The sequence below is a fragment of the Coffea arabica genome, chromosome 6e (genome assembly GCF_036785885.1).
Source record: "Coffea arabica cultivar ET-39 chromosome 6e, Coffea Arabica ET-39 HiFi, whole genome shotgun sequence".
In the NCBI taxonomy this organism is placed as follows: Eukaryota; Viridiplantae; Streptophyta; class Magnoliopsida; order Gentianales; family Rubiaceae; genus Coffea; species Coffea arabica.
In genome coordinates this window covers 25,110,387-25,134,384 of record NC_092321.1, presented here as the reverse complement: position 1 = coordinate 25,134,384, position 23,998 = coordinate 25,110,387, and the positions used below count along the sequence as shown (strand labels likewise).

At 35.8% G+C, this 23,998-nt stretch overlaps 1 protein-coding gene across 1 annotated transcript; it reads right to left on the bottom strand.

The window, feature by feature from the left end:
• Window positions 1-257: 257 nt before the first annotated feature.
• LOC113738909 (zinc finger BED domain-containing protein RICESLEEPER 2-like) lies at window positions 258-2,722 on the bottom strand. The gene is made up of 2 exons (XM_072056139.1): window positions 1,451-2,722; window positions 258-452 (listed from the first exon to the last, which is right to left on the bottom strand). The coding sequence occupies exons 1-2, from the start codon at window positions 2,720-2,722 to the stop codon at window positions 258-260; spliced, it is 1,467 nt and encodes a 488-aa protein (XP_071912240.1).
• Between the last annotated feature and the right edge of the window lie 21,276 nt (window positions 2,723-23,998).

Below are 23,998 nucleotides of genomic sequence, written 5' to 3'. Positions count from 1 at the left end.
AAGCTCGAAGTCAGTTCGATTTCTAGCTCGTTAGGAGCTCGAGTTAGAACTCAAAAATAGCTCGATTGTTTGGAAATTTAAGCAAGAAAACAGCATTTTTGTCCGCATATTTTTGATAAAATTTGAGCATGATAACAACAATTTTTCACATATTTTTGATCTTGAGGCCTACAAATTATGCACTAATACAATCATAAATGTCCAAATGTCCACTAATACAAATTATCCAAAAATATCCAAATGTCCACTAATACAAATTATCCAAATGTCCACAAATATCCACTAATACAAATTATCCAAATGTCCACAAGAAGTCTAAAGAATACTAGCTTGTTGTCCACAAAAACCAAGGCATGACATGAAGCGAGAATTTCCTGAGTGCGTCCTGGAACTTTACTCATTTCTGTTTCTAATTCCTCACAATCAGTTAGTCCACCAACTCCAGAAAATTCCTAAAGATTAAAAGAGTCATAAGAAAAATGATTTGGCAAAAATGCAAATGCCAAATACGAATTTTCAAGCTTCTAATTTTCATACCATATCATCATATGTCATTGTGCCAGTCTTGTCAACTCATACAACTCATATCCAACAAATATCCTGAAGTTTCATGAGTATAATCACATTAAAAGAGAAAAGGAAACTGACAAGCATGCTAATCAAACTATATAATATAAGAGCTTTTAATAATTAGTCTCATGATACCAACAAACATGAGTTATTCAATTTGACACCCGTCATCAAACAAGTAGCAGAAACCCACCAATAAAAGGTAATCCAACATTCAATAATAAAAACCTTATCCAAATTGCTCCATATGACAAGTCTGCTAACAAATACAAGCTGATCCTTACTAATAGAAGTAAAACATTCACTCTCACATTCTCCCCTTTACTAGTACTAAACATAGTTCAGTACCAGCAATGCATCCACTAATAACAGAGAACTCATATCTCGTCACACCATATGATTGCCAAGGTAACTAAAAAGTATTAAGCATGAAATAAACCATCAACAATCATGTCTACATTGGATACAAAATAGTAACTAGCAGCCATACACCCAAATTTGCACAAGGTCGTACTATGATAATCTATATCACAAGCAGCTCATTTGTTTGGATTTGTCGACCAACAACCTCATATCCCGAACAAGTACAGATTTGATTACATGGAGATCAAATCCAGCATTCTAACAACTTCAGAAAAATTGATCTAACTTCCAAATTAAAAGCATTGAGGTCTTAATACCATGAGTTACAATTGGACAAAACTCTAAATAGGAAATTAAAGGTGAATTACCTCAAACATCTCCGAAGTCAAGAAATAGGCAACACAATCTCTTGTCTATCCTTCAATTTCTGAAAAAACAAAAAATTAAAATAAAAGAAATTAAGAAATAGTAAGGCCGAATTTAAATATTATGCGTGATAATTTTGTTTTTTTGTTACCTTTTCCTTTTTCTTCACCCCGTGTAGCTTACGACACCAATCTCCAGCACACATCAACATTTCTACAGTTTCTGGAGCCAAGGAAGCACAGTAAGAGTCGATTACTCTGGTTCCAGCACTAAATGTAGCTTCCGAAGCTACAGTGCTTATTGGAATGGCTAAAATATCAGCAGCCATCTTGGGAAGAATCTTGTATTTTATTGTGTCTTTCCACCACTTCAAGGCATCCAAATTCACGATGTCTACCGTTAAATCGTCTGCAGCTGTGAGGAGACCATCTTCAAAGTAGGTATCCAACTCATTCTTGACAGGTTGAACACTCTCAACGGTAGCAATATGGGTAAGAAATTCACTCATACCTGAAACATGGGACACTGATGAAGATGCACTACTGTTGCTCTTGGTTGGGTGATCATTGCCGATTAGTAGTTGAGAAGATGATCCACTTTGGCCTGAAACATGTATCTGCACATATTCATCATATAGGTCATACAAGGCTTGTCGAACCTTGCCTATATTGCTTTGCACTTCATGTGGAGGATAAGGCAATGGAAAGCAATAGTTTATGACTCTCATCTTGCATTTGGGATCCAAAATAGCTGCTATAGACATTAACAAGTTACATTCCCCCCAGTACTTATCAAATTTCAGCTTTATCTTTTGCACCATTGACCGGACAAAGTCATCTTCATCATCAACCTTACTATCGAGTAGTACTTTTATCCGACAAACTTCATTTAGATACAAATTTGCTGTCGGATAATCACTACCAGGTATCACATGAGTTGCTGTCCAAAAAGCTTTTAAAATATTGCACACTTTTGAAACCTTTCCCCAATCTTCTGTGGTTGGACAGAAATCATAATTTGGCTCTCTATCTCTGTATCTTGGAAAAATATCTTGAAACTTCAGTGCACAAGTCAGCATCTCATAAGTAGAATTCCACCTTGTTTTGCAATCATAAATTAGCATTTTTTCTGGCAACTGCAGCTGGCGTACAATTTCAGCAAATTGCAAGCGTCTTCCATTTGTCTTATTGATAAACTCCACACTGTCCCTGATTGTATCAACTATTTCCTTGATTTGACTGAGTCCGTCTTGAACCATCAAATTCAGTATATGAGCACAACATCTCACATGAAACAACTTTCCTTTTGCTAATAGACACTTGTTTCGGGAGAAAGTGTCCTTCAAACATCTCAGTGCACTGTCATTATTTGAGGCATTATCGACTGAGACTGTATATACCTTGCTCTCAATTCCCCAATCCATTAAACATTTGAAAATAGCATCCGCAATTTGGATGCTCCGACGTAGAGGAGGGACATGCACAAAGTTGAGAACCCGTTTCTACAATCTCCAGTTACTATCAATCCAATGCCCGGTTATGACCATATACTCATTTTTTTGGTTCTTGGACTTCCAAAGATCTGTAGTCAAGCTGATTTTTTTGACTTTCTTTAATTGGTTCTTCAATTTTGTCTTCTCTCTTTCATAAGCTGATGTGCAGTCATTTTTGTTCATAGTCCGATTGATTCTTTGCCATTCGGGCATCCCTCTTTTTTGCATCAAATTGAAGCCTTCTTCCTCCACAATTGAAAATGGATGCTCATGCATAAGCACCCATTCAGCAGTAGCTTCTCTCATGGCTGCCATATCAAACCTCCCGGAGTGAAGGTATGTTTGAGAAGCTTCAGCATAATCAGAAGATGGGAAATTGATCTTTGTTTGTTGTGTTGCTTTTTTGAGTTTTTGCAATTGGATAGCACATGACTTCCTATGCCTTAGCAAACTTGAAGTTGTACTGGTTTTCATCTTCTTGAACTTTGCATGGCAATGAATACAATCCGACATAAGAGTTTTTTGATGGCCAACTTCAACATCTTTGAAGTCATCCCATGCTACTAATTTTTTGATCCTCTTTTTTTTTGAAAAGCATCCAAGCCATCATCCGTAGCAGCTTCTTCCACAACTGTTTCAGTGGTTGTATGTGTATCACCTTCTAATGCTTCATCTTCACTCCCTAATTCTTCATCACCAAGAGAGAATTCCAACTCTTCGTCAATGTTAACAGCAATACCCTTGTCAGTGATATTCACCGGACTAGCGGAATCACCAGCTGATTTAATAATTGGTGAAGACTGCTCTTGGTTGGACGTATCCATTTTATATTCTCAATTTCTTTTAACTATACCAAAAGAAAAAATAGGGACATGAGCAGCATTCTTTAATTCCAAAAACGGATTACTATTACTAGGAAACAAATTAGTAGTAGTAATTATTTTCAAGAAACAAGAGGACAGCAAGTCTAATAATGACAAGAACACATGACCGTGGAATAATAATAAGTAGTTTGTACTGTCAACACAGTTTTAAGAAACAAGTAAAAAACCATAAAACCATGTCTACTAGAATTGAATGAAGGTAGAGATAGTTTTCACCCACACATACAAGTCCCATAGTAGTAAGAATACACGAAACCTGACCTAGTCCCTTGGGGTTAAATGACGGAAGGCTTCCTGACTGCCTTGTTCCCTCATTTTGGAATTTTTCTTCACTAGATTTTTAAGTAATTTATCTTCATGTCTCCTTAAATGCCACTGTCCCATAGTTACTACAAGATCTGGAGAAATATCAAGCCTCTTAGCACTGTCTCACTAGTATGTCAAACGAATTTTAGCTAATACAAATCAACTTTTCTTATTAATATATCTTCATTTCATTTTGCCCTCAAAAAAGTTTTTAAACTCAATATTTAGCTCTTTTTAGGGATCTGTATATATGAATTAATAGAATATAACACCATGGTAAGCTGTGGAAGTTATCAAGCTATTCCAAACATTAATCTTCTCTAAAGAATTGATAACAAACAATTATGCAACTATGATATTCGGCCTTTATTTTTAGAATCCAAAAAAATATACAATTTAAGCATTATTATTAGCAAAACATGGGACATCACAAATTTAGCGCCAATCTAGGCATAATTATTATCAAAACACTTTGACAAAGAGCTCTGGCACTTGTTCCTATTCATATTTTCAGTGAGAGTGTTTGATCAGGCTTTTAAATGGGAGTCTCTTTTCACTTTGCCAAACTAGTGCTAACGCTTCATATATAGAAATCATAAGTGCCAGAGCTCATGGTAGAGAAACAAGTGCAGAAATCCAGATCCTTCAACATGATCATGACCAAGTCTATTCAAAGTTTGCTAGACCAATTTCAAACATAATAACCACCACAAATCCCATTACAGCCAATGCAGAAGTAAATAGATAGTACACCAATAAAAGCCATTTGACTTGCTTTGTCTGGATACATCAAGAGTATAATTACCTAGTTTGAGCAAATTGTTCTTCTAATATACGGTACAAAAGGTCCTTTATGTTCTTGTTTAGCAATACTGGAACAATGGGGCGATTAAGAGTAAAACAATCAATCGAATCCATCCATGGAAACCTTTTTACAGAATTGGCAATGTGGATCACCTTCCAGATTCCAAACAAAAAAGGAAAAGGAAAAATAAAAGAAAAAGAACCTGAGTACATACCTGCAAAATCTAGGGAAAAAATCTAGTGGATTGATCTGAGGATGTTGGACATGGTAGGGAGTGGTGATGGGCTCAGTGGGTTGCAGACTTGCACCGTTGGAAAAGCTTAGACAAAGCCCGGAGATGAGAATGCGCCGGGAAGCTAGTTGGGTTCGGAAAGGCCGTCAGTCAGCCTCATGCGAGAAAAGAGGGAAAGTAAAGTGCTAAAGTAGAGCTTCTTGCGCGGTTTGGAGGTTGCTGAAGTGGGAAAGCAAAGAAACTCAGATTCTTGCGCGGCTTGGAGGTTGCTGAAGTGGAGCTGGCGGAAGTGGTGGAGATGGAGCTAGCAGTAGCAGCGATGGCAGTGGCGGAAGTGGGAATTGGGAGTTTGGGACTTGGGAGTTGGGACTTGGGACAGTCGGCACTCGGCACTCGGCAGAGAAAGCTTGGAGGTTGCTGAGGAGCTGCCAGAAGTGGTGGAGGTGGAGCTAGCAGAGATGGCGGTGGCGGAAGTGGAACTTGGGAGTTGGGAGTTTGGACTTGGGACAGTCAGCACTCGGCAGAGAAAGCTTGAAGGTTGCTGAGGAGCTGCCGGAAGTGGTGGAGGTGGGACTTGGGAGTTTGGCAGCTGGGACAGTCGGTCAGCAGAGAAAGAAGATCGATCGAAGGAAGTGAGGAAGGAGTGAGCAGAGAAGTTAACCTATTGGAAAGAAGGAGGAAAATTAGGTGGCCTAATCGAAGGAGTGAGCAGAGAAATTATAAATCTTAATTGATTCAGGGGTATTTTTGTAATTTCACATTTACTCTAGCCCAACGAGCGGCTCGTCGAGCTATCGAGCCTAAGAAACGAAAGCTCGAGCTCGCCTCATTTGTCTTAACGAACGCCTCGAGCTCGATCAACATGAACTCGAGCCGAGCTGTGACTCGAGCTACTCGCCAGCAGCTCGAGTCGTCAGCAGGCCTAATCACCACTTGTATTTTGCACCCAATGCTGAATGAATCCTAATGCACTTAGATGCACCTCAGGCCCAGTCCCTGTAGGGGGCCTTGCCTTGTCTCCCTTTAGTCATTAATTTCGCCTTATTTATTATGTTATGCGTAAGGGTTAAACTGTTTTGCATTCATAGTCGCATCATTCAAGATCGCAGGACATACAAAGGCGTATGGTGATTCCCCAACTAGAATTAATAATAGTAAACCCAATTGATTATTTCTGTTTTACGGATTAAAAAGATTCGATGACTTTTTTTTTTAAAGGATCCGTTGGCACATTAAATTTTGTAGCTTAGATTATTCCATAAACATCACCTGGTCGAGTCGCACCACTTTGATTACTATGCCTACCAAAACGGCAAAATAAATATTATACTAAGAATAAAAAGCATAAAAAATTGCATTAACCATGGCAGGGCCCGTCGTTATCCATTCCTTTTCTGTTCTACCAGAAGCAAAATGTAGTAGTAGTTGATGGATAGCCATGGTACCATGCAATCATTCATATCAAGCAAATGATTCTTCTTTTTGACGGGAAGGAAAATAGTGTACCATTTTTAGGAGTTGCTCATTGTGTCACTCTTGATTTGCAGTGACAAAATGAAACGTAGGATTTGAACTGGCTTAGAGATGTTATATCATTTAACGGATTCTATTAGTTCAATTTTATCTAACTTTAAAGTGGCATAGAAACATTAGGTTCGATTCCGTCTGAAGAAGCAATGAGTTATTAGACATTTAGACTCTGTAGACTTTTCATTAGGAAAAGGATCCCGACACAACACAGTGCAGCAAAGCCGCTTATCCCGAAATTATCATTTGCCCCATCTGTCCCGTGTTAATATAGTTACCACGTGTGATGTATTGATAATTGAAGAAAACGTTTGACTTGTTGACCGGGATTGTTATCAATTTGTTTAAATTATGAATGTATCAATATAAGTGACAACTATATAAACAAGAGATAGACAGGACACAGGGTAATTCTGGGATAGAGGATTTGAAGCAGCTTGCGCCTACTTTGGGAGTTTAGGAATAAAAAAGTAAAGAAGAGAAATGGTAAGTTAGGTTAGAAAAGGGAAAAAAAGATTTTGGGGCTGGCATGTATTAAATTTTGTCCTTAGCCTTGAATAAGTATTATGACATCTTTTTCTATTGTTATTTGATGTTTCTCTCCATCTGCTTTCCAACTTTGGAGAGAAATTTTAAGTTAGAATCATCCCAGATCATTCCACTTTTTTGTTTTCTTTCTTTCTTTCTTCATTTAACTCCCAAAAAAGGAGAAAAATAGAAGCACACTTTCTCTACTAAACGCTTTATTTTGTGTCAATTTCTCTTTTCATAAACGAGCTATTGTTGTTGTAGGAAGGGGCCTTTTTTTGTTTTCTTATTTTCTTGTTTGGTCATCCTTTGCGGTATCTCGGAGGATCCCTGGTGCCATTCACTCAAGACCAAAGAGCTGGATCGGGGATTTTGGGTGCTTCAAACATGGAGCCACATACTCTATTAAAATTTTCAAATGTCACAATTTTCTTGATTTGCAAAACGTCCACAGATACTTTGTTAAAATTTTCAAGGGATAATTTCAGAAACCTCTCCTAAGGTTTGTAGTAATATCACTTGGTATCCCTAAATTTTGAGAAATACTACCTACCTCCCTTATTTTCAATTTTTTTTATAACATTATCAACCTATTTCAAAAAATATTATTAAGAAACTCATATTTGGAGAGAGAAAATATTTTCATTCCAAAATTGCCGTTGTGTTATCTTACTATTTTTTTCCAAAAGTGAACATATATTACTAAAAGCTTGAAAATAAAGACAAACAGTGTTAAAGCATAGCTTTAATAGAGTAAATTATATCAGTAGGTGCTTTTAAGGTACAAAAGATTATTATTTAAGAGTACATTTAAGGTGCTTCAAGAAAAAAATTATTTCTTTCACTAAAAGGTTCTTTCGTTAATTTGATGAGTTTTATAAATTTAAGAATTTTCAACTTTTTTAATTTTTTTTTGTATAGACTGATGACTTGAATATCAAAAATAGATACAAAGTCTAAAATTATGTTTACAAACTCAATTGAGGTGTTTTCAAAAATGAAAAATTAACTTTCTTTATTACAAATTATTTTTGGATGAATTTAGAAATTCTTTTATATTTTAACTTTTTGTCCAAATCGATAACTTGAAGACAAGAGAAGGATAAATTATTAACAATGTATTTATAAACTTATTTGAGGTATTTCAAGGTGCAAAGTGTTATTTTTTTCTAATTATAACAATTTTTCTTTTACATTTCTTGTTTGGACCAATGACTTTAAAAACTACGAAAGGTCTTCAAACTCATTAATATGTTGTATTCTTAAAGGTTTAATTTGGTTTGTTATGAAAACTAAAGGTCCACAAGAAAAAGTTAATTTTGGAATAGAAATATTTTATCTCTTCAAAATTGATTTTTTAAATCATATCTTTTGAAATGGGTTGATAAAATTATAAAAAGTTAAAAATAACAGAGGTAAGTGAAATATCTCAAAGTTGAAGGTATCGAGTCATATTGTCCAAATTTTAAAAATGCCAATGTCCTTGATTTGCAAAACGTGTCATATTGTTTGAAGTAGAACTGTAGAAGTAGTGCCGATTTGTCAGTGTGTATAGTAGAATGGGACGATGTCATGAGCGTCGAACCCGGATAGTTTGTGGGAGCTAAGATCCGGCCTTCCTCTTTTTTTTTTTGGTTGGGGGGGGGGGGGGGGGGGGGGGGGGGGGGGGAGGTGTGGAGGGGGTTGAATATTGGCCAGTTGCTACACTTTTGCGAGTACCCAAAACCTTCAATTATCAAATTGTCATATACTATGCAAGAAATTGGATGCCTATGTGTTAAGAAATTTGATGAGTAATTGGCACAACAACATGCAATATGCGACATCAACGTCTTTCTACTGGTTACTTACGCCAAGTGTTTAACCCAAGCCCACGCCGTCATTAACTGCTGTGGAACCATTGTCACGCCAAGACGGCTTCTGACCATTGCCAAAAAATAGGTACAAGGTTGTCATGTAAGTCTCTCTCTCACATTTTTTGTTGCTCTAGACATTGCAACGGAAAAAGAATTCAAGCTTAAATTTGTTTGATAACCTAATTCATCACTTAAATTTAATGGATTCAGATCTTAACATATTCAAACGCATTTGATAACAAAAAATTAAACATTTTAATTAATTAAGTGGTACTGAATTTTCTAGACAAAATTTGATTCCAAAAATAAGTGATAAGCTATTCACTTATCACTGAATGTGATATACACCCATGTGTATTAAATTTAATACATAACAATTCAATAAATTAATGAATTCAGATTTTAAATTTCAGTTTTTAAACTTGAGCTTTAGCAAATGCACTCTTGATGGGTGTACATTAGTAGTAGCGTATTTATATATATGTGTGTACATCTCAGGTGGACTATCCGCTGAAAATATGCGGGACACTACCCAAGATATCCTACGAGGATCCACTGTAGGGGATTCTTCCTGTCTTCTTTAGCTGCCCACCCAGCAAAGATCCAATGCTCCTCCCTCCGCATCAACTTCATGAATTCCTAGTCTCTGAATCCTAACACTCTAGTGGGGTCAATCGTCAATCGCTCGGATCTGCAAGACCGGCTCCCAGGTCAACGGTCAGCTTACGAGCATTCAGAGCAAGCCACTCATATTAATGGCTCCCTTGTTGGAGCTCTATTTTATCTGTCCCACTGGTTTGCCCAACTCTGATGAGGTTTCGCGGCGAGAAAGTGAAAGGACAAGGCGACATATTTGACGAGTGCGAAGTATACATATAATAATAAATTTATTTTATAATCAAATTTTACATTTATAAATTCTAAATATCTCATACGCGATTTTTCACAAGTATTTTATTGAGCAAAGGGGTATTAGGTGTCGATTCCATAGGAAAGATTGTCAATTACCAATGGTTTTCGAACTCTTTTTATTATTTAGACTATCACAAGTACAAGAAATTAAATCTACACTATAAAAGTAACAAAAATACAATAGAAAGCTGCTAGAGGTATGAAATTCCTTACTACTTTTGCAAATGACATTATCGGTTAAGTAAATGCTATTATTTTGGCTAGTTATGGCGTAATTTCCTAATATATGTGAAACCTACTCTCGTAGTGAATCAACTATACTTATAATTAAGTCATACTTACTCTTGTGGTTATGAAATTAACTACAAGTTCATTTCTTCTATAAAAAGTACATGAAACAAGTCATTAAAGTCACATAGATGCACCTCTACTCTCGTAAGTATACTCCTTAGATTTATCGCTTCATTGAACTAGTGTTAAATTCCAATTCTCATTGCAAACGTAACACCTTAAGATTATCACAATTAATGGCCGGTTAATCATAGTTACATAAACAAAAATGATAAATAACTTGTTCAAAATAATATCATCAAATAATCAAATAAATATCACTAACAAGATATAACAAGTTCATCCATACTCTAGGCACAAACTTTATAAACACATATTGAAACACAAATCCAAACTTGCATTATAGTTAAACATGAAATCCAATACAAGAGAGAAAGTAGTAAAAGAGATATCACCATTGTCACATGAGATGAATCTCTCCATCTTTATTCTTCAATCTTCATCCAAATCTAGCTACAAATACAAAAGGATAAACTACACTACCTATACTATACTATTTTAACTAATGAACTAAGGAAACTCTAGTGAAGATTACATTTTTGTGGACTTTCTCTAATCTTCCAAAGTTGTGAAAATGTTCTTCAAATGCTGCTATTTATAAAGAATTCAAACTCAAGGTGAGTTGTTTCTTGGTTGGCAAAGTTGGCTTTTGAACTTATCAAGAGTTGTTCTCCAAGTTTCCACACTCTTCTTGGTCAGATATAGCCGAATTCTGAGTTGTAGGTGAGTTGGAAAGATTGTGTGAATGCAAAACAAGTTGCAGAGCAAGTTTCAGCAGAAAAACTAGAATATGCGACCTCGAATACGCGACCTTAGGTCGCTTATTGCACCCTACATTTTCTCCTTTGCAGGTTTGCACTTTCTGGGCAGAATTCATCCTTGCTCTGTTTTTGGTCCAATTTCAACTGATATTTTCTTGATGATGGAGGCTGAACTAGCTCTTGTATTAAACATGAAAGTTGTAACCCTTTGAGTCAGTTTTCCAATTCATCAAGAATTATGCAATTTGGAGCTCTGTGGACCAATTAATGACCAAAATACCTTCAACTGGTCAAAATACTGTTTCAGCTTTCGACAACAGAATTGCAGTTCCGTATTTTGATTTTTTGACAATGACAACGACTGAACTAGACTTCAATATCTTCATACCAAATGTATATCTATGTCTTAGTTTCAAAATGGTACAAGAATCACTTCAATCCGATACTTGTAAATGAAGATATAGCTAAAATACCACAGGGTGTCAAAGCTGTAAAACTTCCTTAGTTGCATTTCATCTCTTGCACTTCATATTCTCTTTTTTTCACTTCAAACCATCATCAACCATCCAATTATCTTCTCAATTCATGCCATTTGATGTTTGACGATTAAATCATTAAACCTACAAAACATGAAGTTTTCACCATTAAAATCCTTGGAAATACAATTTTCACACTTTAAACTGCAAAATGCATATTTTTCACTAGAAACTTAGTTCATTAGTTATAAAAGTAGTTAAAACACACCAAAAATAACTAATGAAAAACACTTAAAATGCTCAAAATATGCACTTATCAATATTCACTATGTAAAATTAATTATACTAGATGAAACTATTATTAGTGTTGGAAGTAAAAATTGTGTATTGTAATGTAATGAGTAGAGTTTTAATCAGTTGCAAAGATTAAATGTGCATGAAAAGAAATTCAAAGTATTTGATACGCATGACAAAAGAAACTCTTTTCAAACTTTTTGATGAGCTATCTTATTTTCGTTCTTTGCTTTTTCTTGAGGTTGATAATTTTTTCAGCATCAGCAATGGTCTCCAAATCTTTAGGGTTGTGTTTTCTTGTAGATCTGTTTGCTTTTTGCCTTTTTTATGACAACTTTGTTGCTTCATTAGCTTATTTTGTTTATGAAGTAACTTTTTCTATTGCAGAGGTCAGAGGTCTCGAAATCTTCACGATTGTGTTTTCTTGTGGATTTGGGGCACAAACAGTCATCAGAGGAACCGTTCAGAAGCAGTCCTCTCACATTACTAAACAAGAGGTCCAACAGCAGCCACATCACCAAGGAATAAGCAAAGCCAAAATGACCTCGTTTCAGTTAGTTAGGCCAATAAAAAAAATAAAAGGGATTGCTTACCCTAACAGACTCTGTTAGAGCTAAACGGGCTTTTCAAAATTTCAAAATTTGAAATGAATTTATGATTTGGTTTGTGACTTTGAAATGAAACTCGAGAAAAATCACCTACCATAATATTGAACAAAACACCATTCTTTGTCTAGTAAGGAAAGAAACAAATCAGTAGAAAGATAAACTTGCATACATTAAGTTTTGGGGAGGAGGGCAGAATCTATTGGAAGGAGATGTGTGGGGTAATTTGAACCGAAGAAGGAAGGTGCATTTTGTCTTTCTTATGTTAGTAGTGGATTTCAACTATGGAATCATCGAGAAGAATGGTGCAGTAACTTTGTACCAGACAATATTCCAACCACCAAGCATAATGAGGGTGATATGAAATAGGGAAGAGGCCAAATACAGCTATATCCATTTCCGGCAAATTCGGTAAAGTGCACAGTGATTTGAAGCAAACCATATACAGCATGATAGTCAAACACAATGTCGGAGTTCGATGAAGGTAATGGCACTAACCCATTTATTGAATTGTGGTTACTTGTAGGCTAAAAAATATACAATCGTAATCGATGAAAGAAATCATTTCTAAAGTTTGTGTATGAGGATTATATGATAAAATGATGAGCAATTATGTGATGGCCAATCATTGTGTTTATGTGTTTGTACAAAGAGCGATGCAATAGTTACACTAGTTTGGTATGAGTGCACATGTGCAAATTTCATTACTTTGTCGTCGGGCCTTAGAGAGTAAGCATTGCCCATATATGATTTATGAGTAAATCATAAGCTATTCAGTGGATGGCACGACATATATAAAGAACTAAGTGATGTACTTTGTGTCTGTTAGAGTGTGTAATTTGTTACTCATCGATAAAGAACTAACTGTACACATAGTGTGTGGTTATGTACAATATGTTTCCTATAGTGTACATCTTGTTAGGTGAAAATTACAGTATGTATATTGTAAAATGGAGGGCAGTGATATGCACACCTTTTTACTAGTTGTAGAAGTGTCAAACTTGTGCAACATCTTGGATTGGATTTGCTTTTGCATAATTTAGTGCTAATTTACATGATATACCTTATGAACATGGTGTTTTTAGAAGTGTAGACCTTGTGAGTTTCAATTTGTTAATTTGTCAGTACGAGTATAATTAAGTCTTCACCTTTCTCTTCCTTACATAGTTTGTATAGCACAGTGAATGTAGCTATGTGAGTTAGATTGCATTTTAGAAATTTTGGTATAGTTGATATTTGCATATTTCTGTAAAGTGTGCATATTGTTAGTGGATATGGTGTAGTGTTGTATGTTTTGTATACTGGTGTAATCATAAATTTATAGAAGTTAGCCTATTACTTAAATTTGCATTTGGTTATTGGTTCTTATGTACTGTCATGTCATGTGTATGACACATAAAGTGAGAATGAAGTTACTATAATATTGTTCATTGGCTACATGGAGTTCATATAGTTGTACAATGGGCGTCCGATTGGATATACCCTATATGTAATTGATAATCATGTAAAACCTTTTCGTACAACTTGTACATTAAACGGGTCATATTGTGATAACTAACGTACATGTGTGATTTTTAGGAATTGGCATTGTGGAAAGCAACAAGTGGATAAAAGGTGGAACTCCACAATTAGGAATTGAGTTTGACACAGAAGATAATGCCTATAAATTTTACAACAAATATAGTTTTGTCAAAGGTACTATATAGCTTTCTTTGCAATCATTCAAGGTACTTGTTATAGCTGATAAGTTGTTGTAAATGAACCTTTTTCACTCACAACATTTTTGTTGCATTTTGTGAAAAGTTTAGACCGCTTTGGCAATTTCACCAAATCTACACGAAAAAGCAAGCAATGCAATCCTATTATTAGTCCAGGTAATCTATAATTGTATTTGTTGAAGAAGATTTGAGTACCATTTCTATGCTTGTACAACTCTCCTCCTTTGCCATGTTTAATTGACAGTGATCCGTTTAATGTTTAAGCTGGTTTATTACTGTCACCACAGCCAGGAGACAATAGAAATCGCATCCAGCTAGCCATAAGAACAATGTTAACATTGTAACATCGACCAATAAATTTTTATGTATCTGTGTTTGTGGCACCGACAAATGAATTGTGTAAATTTTAGAGTTTAAAGTGAATTACAAAACATGAAATTATTTATATTCATCTTAATTAGATTTGCAAATTGTTCATAGAGGATAAGGAATGGATGTAATTGACATCCATTGACAGTGAATTACTCTCCTCCTTTGCCATGTTTAATTGACAGTGATCCGTTTAATGTTTAAGCTGGTTTATTACTGTCACCACAGCCAGGAGACAATAGAAATCGCATCCAGCTAGCCATAAGAACAATGTTAACATTGTAACATCGACCAATAAATTTTTATGTATCTGTGTTTGTGGCACCGACAAATGAATTGTGTAAATTTTAGAGTTTAAAGTGAATTACAAAACATGAAATTATTTATATTCATCTTAATTAGATTTGCAAATTGTTCATAGAGGATAAGGAATGGATGTAATGTTCTTGAAATGGCTTGTAATATAGTTTCCATTGTTTGTATAACTTCATAATAGAAATACAATTATTATGATTAGAGCCTACCTGAGCAGCTGCTAAATTTATCACACTTGTATTTTGAGGTTGTGCAAGCAATTATTAAGGAGGTACAACTTGTGTAGATGGTGTTATATTGATCAAGAACAAATTATTTCATGTTACATTAAGAATCCTAAATTGCTAGAACTTAGGTTGTCCTAAATTTATCACACTTATGTTGTGAGATTGTACAAGCAATTAATAAGGAGTTACAAATTGTGCAGATGATGTTACACCGATTAGAAATGATTTATTTTCATGTTATGTTAGGAATCCTTAATTGCCAGAACTCAGGTAGTGCTAAATTTATGACGCTTATATTGTAAAGTTGTACATGCAATTAATAAGGATGTAAAACTTGTTTAAACAGTATTATACTAATCATGAAAGGTGTATTTTGTATTATGTTAGGAATCCTAAATTGCTAGAATTTAGGTAGTTCTAAATTTATCACACTTGTGTTTGTGAGGTTGTACAAGCTATTAATGAGGACTTACAAATTGTGTAGACAATGTTACATTGGTCAGGTATTGTGTCAGGAATCCTAAATTGCTAGAATTTAGGTGGTGCTAAATTTATGATGCTTGTCTTGTGAAGTTGTACGAGCAATTAGTGAAGATGTACAACTTGTGTAAATAGTGTTTACACTAATTAGGAATCATTTATTTTGTGTTACATTAGAAGCCCAAAATTGATAGAATTTAGGTAGTCCTAAATTTATTAAACTTGTGTTGTAAGGTTACACAAGCAATTAATAAGGAGTTGCAAACTATGTAGATAGTGTTACACCAATCAAGAACGATTTATTTTCATATTGTGCAAGGAATCCAAAATTGCTAGAACTCACGTAGTGCTAAATTTATGATGCTTGTGTTGTAAGGTTGTAAAAGCAATTAATAAGGAAGTATAACTTGTGTACATGGTGTTATACTGATTGAAAATAGATTATTTTGTGTTACATTAGGAATCCCGAATTCCTAAAACTTAGGTAATTCTAAATTTATCACACTTGTATTGTGAAATTGTATAAACAATTAATAAGGAGTTGCAAATTGTACAGATGGTATTACACCGATCAAGAATGGTTTGCTTTCGTGGTATGTTAGGAATCCTAAATTGCTAAAATTCAAGTAATGCTAAATTTATGACGCTTGTGTTGTGAGGTTGTACAAGTGATTCATAAGGATGTACAACTTGTGTAAATGGCATTACACTGATCAGGAACACTTTATTTCCTGTTATGTAGGCACACAAGCACTAAATTTGACATGATCAATTTGTTTTCATATAAAAGTACTAGACAGTGTTCAAAACATCACCAATTAATTTAGTGTACTAGAAGAACTTTTATTTTGTTTAATGGAATCAATTGAAATCCAATAATTAGTCAAACATATGTGCTAGACAATAGCTCCAATAATTGCCACAAAGAGGTACACAACTACAACACTATTCATTTATATTGCATTCACAAATTTACAAAAAAATGCTATTATTTTTCTAACATGGATGAACTTTTTCCATCTATTAACCTTAACAAAAACAAAAACTACCTGAATATAGTCATTTGTTTATTAACTTGTAAGCGGTCATTTTAGCAAAACAATTGAATGTTTCTAATACTTTTTGTAAAGATCCTTTTCAGAAATAAACCAAACAGGTATGTGAAGTTAAAGCAGAAAAAGAAGATCAGAAAGGAATGAAGTTTGCTGAGAATGATGTCGGACGCACAAAAGGAAAGTATCGGACGTCCGACATTCTTTGAGCATCTTCGGACGAGTAAAGAACTCAGACTCGGACGTCCGAAGAAGACAAGCCAGGAGTTACTCTATTACTAATTAGGTTCGGACGCTCAATACCTGTGTATCGGACGTCCGACAAACGTTGCTGATCTTCGGACACAGTACTCTGGATGCATCGGCCGTCCGAAGGAATTGAAGAAGAAAGTCCAAGTATTCATCCTACCCTCGGACGCATGATCGGACGTCCTAAGGGACTCAAGAAAACTTCCAGAACTCATATTATATCGTTCGGACGCATAAAAACCAAGCATCGGACGTCCGACAGCACCAACGGCTAGTTGACTCTTCAGCTGCCTTCTACTCGTTGACAGCATTAATTGAGGAATTCTCTGGTCCCCTATAAAAGGAACAAAGTCAATCACCTCAAAAGTACTTTTGTACATCAAGCCTACATCAGATTGTGAGTGATTCAAGTGCTAGAATACTCAAAAGAAACAATTTGTATTCCTTGGATGTGCAATCATCGTGCAGTTGTTTTTCAAGTGTGATATAGCTTCTTCAATAGTGTAGCACAGTGAGGGTTTGCGAGTATTTGTAAAACTTCCTTGCTTGACCAAGTGTGATTTGGGGCAAGAAGGAAGTGATCCCTTCCTTGTACACATAAGATTGGTTGCAAGTCTATTCAGCTTGAAGTAACTTGGTATATTATAGTGGTGTTCAAACTTCAGTTGTGTTTGAAGCTTGGTTTGGTTCTTTACTCTTATTTACTGCTTTTCTATATAAACTGTTCCTCTCTCCATCTCACTAATACCTGTGCTATTGGATTATCTTGTTCATTGGGTGGCATCTGGGATAAAGAAAGGCTGTCTGTTCAAAAAGGTAGAATATTTATTAGCAGGTCTTTGAAAGCCTAATTCACCCCCCCTCTTAGGTTGTCCTCGATCCTTACAATTGGTATCAGAGCTTGGTCTCCTTGAGATTAAGCTCTAACGGCTTGGAGTAAAGATGACAACCAGTCATGCTATGTTTGTTGAGGGGCAATCTGTTACTAGGCCTCCCATGTTTACTGGTTCCAATTATGTTAGTTGGAAAGAAAGAATGATTATCTTCTTGCAATCCATTGATATTGAGCTGTGGTTTATTGTGAATGAAGGACCGCTTGATGCCAACTTTCTGGATGCAGAAACAGGTTTGTTGCGGCCAAAAACGAGAGCTGAGATGAATGCTCAAGACAGAACCAATCTCACATTGAATGCCAAAGCCATGAATGTTCTTTACAGTGCCCTAGACTCAAATGAGTCAATTAGAGTAAAAGGGTGTAAATCTGCCAAAGAAATGTGGGATAAGCTAAGAGAAATCCATGAGGGCAGTGACAACGTAAGAGAACAGAAAAAATCCATTCTGGTCACCAAGTATGAATCTTTTAAGATGGAGCCTCATGAAAACATCGACAAAATGTACTGTAGATTTAATGATCTGATCAAGGATTTAGAGGTGCTTGAGAAGGAGTACTCTCTAGGTGAAAAGAACAGAAAAATTCTGAATGCTCTATCAAAGGATTGGGAAAGCAAAGTGACTGCCATAGAGGAAGCCAAGGATCTAAATTCCTTATCCATTGAATCTCTGATTAACTCTCTAACCTCTTATGAGCTGAAACTTAGATCTAAGTTGCAGGAAGAAGAAGACACAAAAGGAAGGAAGAGTATTGCTTTGAAAGCTTCACAAGATGAAGATGAAACTGCCTCACTGGAGGAAAATGACTTGGAAGGTGATGACAGTGATATTGCACTCATCACAAGAGGCTTCAAAAGATTTCTCAATAAGAGAAAATTCAGGAAAGGCGGATCCAGCAATTCCTTTCACAATCAGACTAATGACTTCAGGAATAGAGGGAAACTAGAGTTCATCAAGAAGCAGAACGATAAGTGTTTTGATTGTGGCCAACCTGGACATTATGCAAATGAGTGTCCAATGAAGAAAAAGAAGGAAAACAAGATTGAACGAAAACCAAAGTTCAACAATTTCCAGATTACCTGGAATGATTGCAACTCAGAAGGCGAAGTTGAAGAAGAAGAGGAATCTGCTCAAGTAGCTTTCATGGCTATTGGAGATGAAGAGGTAACACAATGCATTTCTCAAACCAATAGTGATAGTGAATCTGATGATGATGTTAATTCTTTTCTAGAAAAAATGCACAATAGCTTGAAAGAATCCTATGTTAAAAACAAAGAACTGAAGCAGAAAATCAGCTTTCTAATACAAGACAATGCAAATCTTTTTCAACAAAACAAATGTCTTAAGCATGAAAATGATAACCTGAAAAGGACTGAAACTGATGTGCTTGCTGAACTTTACAAAAAGAAAAATTACTGTGACTCACTCAAAAGTGAGCAATACAGCTTGAGAAAAAGAATGGATGACTTATACAAATTGTTACATCATGTGAAACAGAATCATTTTCAAAAGAATGACACTGTACCTTATGTTGATACTCATCGAATAAGACTGAACCAATATACAAATGAATTTGCTATCCACAGAAGAAGGCAAGTCAGATTCATTAAACCTGTTCATTTGATTGATTCAATGTCAATATGCAAATTTTGTTATCAATCTGGTCATATGTATAGCAACTGTCATGTTAAGAAAAACTTGAGGAATGGCATGAGATGCATGTGGATAGTCAAACACAAGGCTAACTCTCAAGGACCCAACATATAAAGGGTACCAAGTATTATCTTGTGGGTTTGTGTGTAGGTGAACCAGGATTACATTGCTAAAGAATCAAAATGGTTCATTGATAGTGGATGTTCAAGACATATGACTGGTGATGCATCACAATTCATCAAACTCAAGCAGAAAGCAAGTGGAAAGGTAACATTTGGAGATGATAACAAAGCCAAGACTGTTGGTATTGGCGATGTTGGTAAAAATGATCAAACGTTTATCCACAATGTTCTTCTTGTTGACAATTTGAGCTACAACCTGTTAAGTGTTAGCCAATTGTGTGATAGGAATTTGTTTGTATTGTTCAAAAAGCTTGAATGTCTCATATTTGACTCAAAGTTCAACATTGTTTTCAAAGGAAAAAGGGTTAATGATGTCTATGTAGTGTTTCTTGAAAAAATTGATTCCTCACATCTCAAATGTCTCAAAGTTGCAAATGAGGACCCATGGTTGTGGCATAGAAGGTTGTGTCACTTCAATATGGATTTGCTGAAAGAAATTTCTAAAAAGGAACTTGTGAGAGGACTTCCAAAAATTAAATTTGAAAAAGACAGAATCTGTGATGCTTGCCAATTTGGAAAACAAGTCAAGGTTTCTTTTAAACCTAAGAAATGTATTTCTACTTCAAAACCACTTGAACTTCTACACCTTGATCTGTTTGGTCCCACACAGACTGCAAGCCTTGGTGGTAAGAGATATTGTTTTGTGATTGTTGATGACTACTCTCGATATACTTGGGTAATATTCCTTGCTCATAAAGATGATGCCTTTAATAGTTTTACCTCATTATTTGCTAAAGTACAAAATCTGCTTGGCTTGAAAATTGTTAGAATTAGAAGTGATAATGGGACAGAATTTAAGTTCTGTGGTTTTTCAGAATTTTGTGATCACAATGGTATTACCCATGAATTCTCTATTGCTAGAGTTCCTCAACAGAATGGAGTTGTAGAAAGAAAAAATAGAACTCTCCAAGAGGCTGCTAGAACCATGCTTAGTGAATGCAATTTACCAAAATATTTTTGGGCTGAAGCATTAAACACAGCCTGTTATACCATGAATAGAATTCTTCTAAGACCAATTTTGAACAAAACTTCCTATGAGCTCATGTATGATAAAAAGCCTGTAGTCAGCTACTTCAAAGTATTTGGTTGTAAATGTTTCATTTTGAATATCAAGGAACATCTTGGAAAGTTTGACAAGAAATCTGATGAAGGAATTTTCTTGGGTTATTGTGAAAACAAAAGAGGTTTCAGAGTCTATAATCGTAGAACATTGATCATAGAGGAGGCTATACACATTACCTTTGATGAATCTTATGGTGACATTTCTATGAGTTGTGGTAAAGATGATGACACAGGTGTTCAAGAAGAACTAAAGAAGCTAGCAATTAATGACCATGACTCTGCCTCACCAGAAACTGATTCAAAGAATAATGATGCTCAGGTCAGTCCAGTTGAAGAAGTAAATAATGGAGTTACCACTACTCCTAATGATCTTCCAAAAGCCTGGAAATTTGCTCATAATCATCCCAGGGAGCTTATAATTGGTGATCCTTCTGAAACGGTCAGAACTCGCTCATCTAGACACTTGATAGATAATCTTGCTTTTGTATCACATATTGAACCTAAAAATGTTGTTGACGCTTTGAATGATGAGCACTGGATTTTAGCTATGGAAGATGAGTTAATTCAATTTGAAAGAAACAAAGTTTGGACTCTGGTTGCCAGACCACAAGGCCATCCTATCATTGGCACAAAATGGATTTTTAGAAACAAATTGAATGATAAAGGGGAGATTGTTAGAAATAAGGCTAGACTGGTAGCTAAGGGATACACTCAAGAAGAGGGAATAGACTTTGATGAATCTTTTGCACCAGTAGCTCGGCTGGAATCCATAAGAATGTTTTTAGCATTTGCATGTTTCAAGAACTTTAAATTATTTCAAATGGATGTTAAGAGTGCCTTCTTAAATGGATTTATAGACCAAGAGGTCTATGTTGACCAACCTCCTGGTTTTGAAAATGAATCCTATCCAGATCACGTGTTTAAACTCTCAAAAGCTTTATATGGATTAAAGCAAGCTCCTAGAGCATGGTATGAACGTCTGAGTGGATTTCTGATTGAAAATGGTTTTAAAAGAGGTGTTGTAGACACTACACTTTTTACAAAACAAAGCTCACAAGATCTTTTGATTGTGCAAATATATGTGGATGATATCATATTTGGTGCTACTAACGAAAAATTGTGCAAGGACTTTTCCACCATCATGCAAAAAGAATTTGAAATGAGCATGATGGGACAACTGAATTTCTTCCTTGGACTCCAAGTGGTTCAAAACCAAGATGGAACGTTTATAAATCAAACAAAATACACCAAGGAGTTGCTGAAGAAATTCGGAATGGAGGATTCAAAGTCTGTTGGAACACCTATGTGCACCTCTACCAAACTAGACAAAGATGAGGAAGGTATCAAAGTTGAGGAGAAGAAGTACAGAGGTATGATTGGAAGTTTACTTTACTTAACTGCTAGTAGGCCTGACATCATGTTTGCTGTGTGTTTATGTGCTCGATTTCAATCCTGTCCAAAGGAATCACACTTGAATGCAGTAAAAAGAATCTTGAGATATCTTAAAGGAACCTTAAATTTTGGCTTGTGGTATCCAAAATGTTATGAATTTCCTTTGTGTGGATTCTCTGATGCTGATTTTGGAGGTTGTAAAATAGATAGAAAAAGTACTACTGGTATATGCAACTTTCTTGGAAATTGCTTGGTCTCTTGGTTTAGTAAAAAACAAAATGCTATCTCACTGTCCACTACTGAAGCTGAATATGTTGCTGCTGGTGCTTGTTGTGCTCAATTGCTATGGATGAAAAACACATTAAATGATTTCGGTTTAGTATATGAATGTGTACCTATGTACTGTGACAACACCAGTGCAATTAATCTAACAAAAAATCCCATTCAACACTCTAGGACTAAGCACATTGATATTAAGCATCATTTCATTCGCGATCTTGTCTCAAAGGGGATAATCCGTGTTGAGTTTATTTGTTCTAAAGAACAAATCGCTGATATACTCACAAAAGCTCTTCCGCTAGATCAATTTGTGTCTTTGAGGACTAAATTGGGTGTTACAGAAAAAATGTTCTGAGTCTTATTTCCAGTCACTCCTTATCGGACGTCCGATGAATTAAAACGGACGTCCGACAGTGTTCTTCATTCAAGGTACAGAGAATTCCTGGCTCGGACGGTTGTGTCGGACGCATCACTTCGTTCGGACGTCCGACACCCAAAAAAAAATATGTCCTATAAGGCAGTCACTGACTCTGCTCAATTCATTTTCCTTCATAAGTCTCGGACGCAACCTTTCAGTTTCTCTAAAATTTGAAATTCGAATTCCTCTCTCCTCAAACCAAGTTCCAAGAAATTGACTCAACCAACTCAATTACACCTCCATAGCTCTTTAACCACTCATAAAAGGCACCTCTAACACCCAACTGCCCCAAAATTCCCAATTTATATACGAAACCCTAACCTCATATAACCCTCTCCCTGCAGGCATCATAGTGCACTCCTGTTAACTCTCACTGTTCTTTCCTTCTATACACAACACTCTACATTAAAAATCACATCCACATTGCATCATGGTTAGAGTGAGGGGAGGATCTACTAGTGCCGGACGGTCTTTTAAACTGAGGGATGAAGACATTGAAATTGTTGATTCACCTCATGTGGCTTCAAAAAGAAAGAAAGTGTCTCGTAGGGGCATAGTGAAGGAGACTGCCCAAAGAAAATTAGTCATTCCATCTCCTGAATCATCTGATAAACAAATGGAAAGGCAGATCTCTGAAGGGAACATTGCTGGTGGAAATGAGGAACCAGAGCAGGCCACCCAAGGTGAAGAAACTGTCACAAGGTCTTTCAGTAAAAGAAAAAGGACTGCAAAGGGGAAGAGAACTCCTCAATCCAAGAAAAAGCAATCTGCTGATCCATCTGTTGATCAGCAGAATGAAGAAAACATCACTGAGAGTCAGCCAACACCTGAACCCCCCATCCGGAAGTCTCCAAGGACAAGGACTGAGACTCAAAATGCTGGTGCATCTGGCACTCAAACCTCTAAAGGGACACGTTCTGGGAAGAATCCAGTATCTCAGCCTGCACCTGAACCCATTCCTCTACCCAAGTTCATCGATGATGAAGCCAGAGACAGATTTGAGTTAGTATCTCAAAAAGGTTTCATCACCCAAAGGCTCATCATCCCTTTTGAATTTCGTAAGCTTGATCTTGAACATGTCATCAAACTATTTGAATTCCAGAAATGGACTCATCTCTTGACCATTCCTAATGTTTTCTATCCTGACATGCTGCATCAATTTTTTGCTAATCTTAGAAAGGGTACATCACACACTGAACTCATCTCTAGGGTCAACTCTGTGGACATCATATTAACTCCTGACATTGTGAATTCAATTCTGAAAACTAATATTGAACCTGGTTTTAAGGGAAAAATTGCAAATTTCTTTTCATATGAGGAATTCCCTTCTGCCTATCATCACTTTTACAATGCTAAACTCATGACTTATTTTCAAACCAAATT

Bases quoted from the DNA above. Each gene is read 5' to 3' on its own strand.
- LOC113738909 (XM_072056139.1), bottom strand. From the start codon at position 2,722: ATGGATTGGGGAATTGAGAGCAAGGTATATACAGTCTCAGTCGATAAT. The intron at 453-1,450 runs GTAACAAAAAAA...TTTAATCTTTAG, and splicing joins GGGTGAAGAAAAAGGAAAAG to GAATTTTCTGGAGTTGGTGG.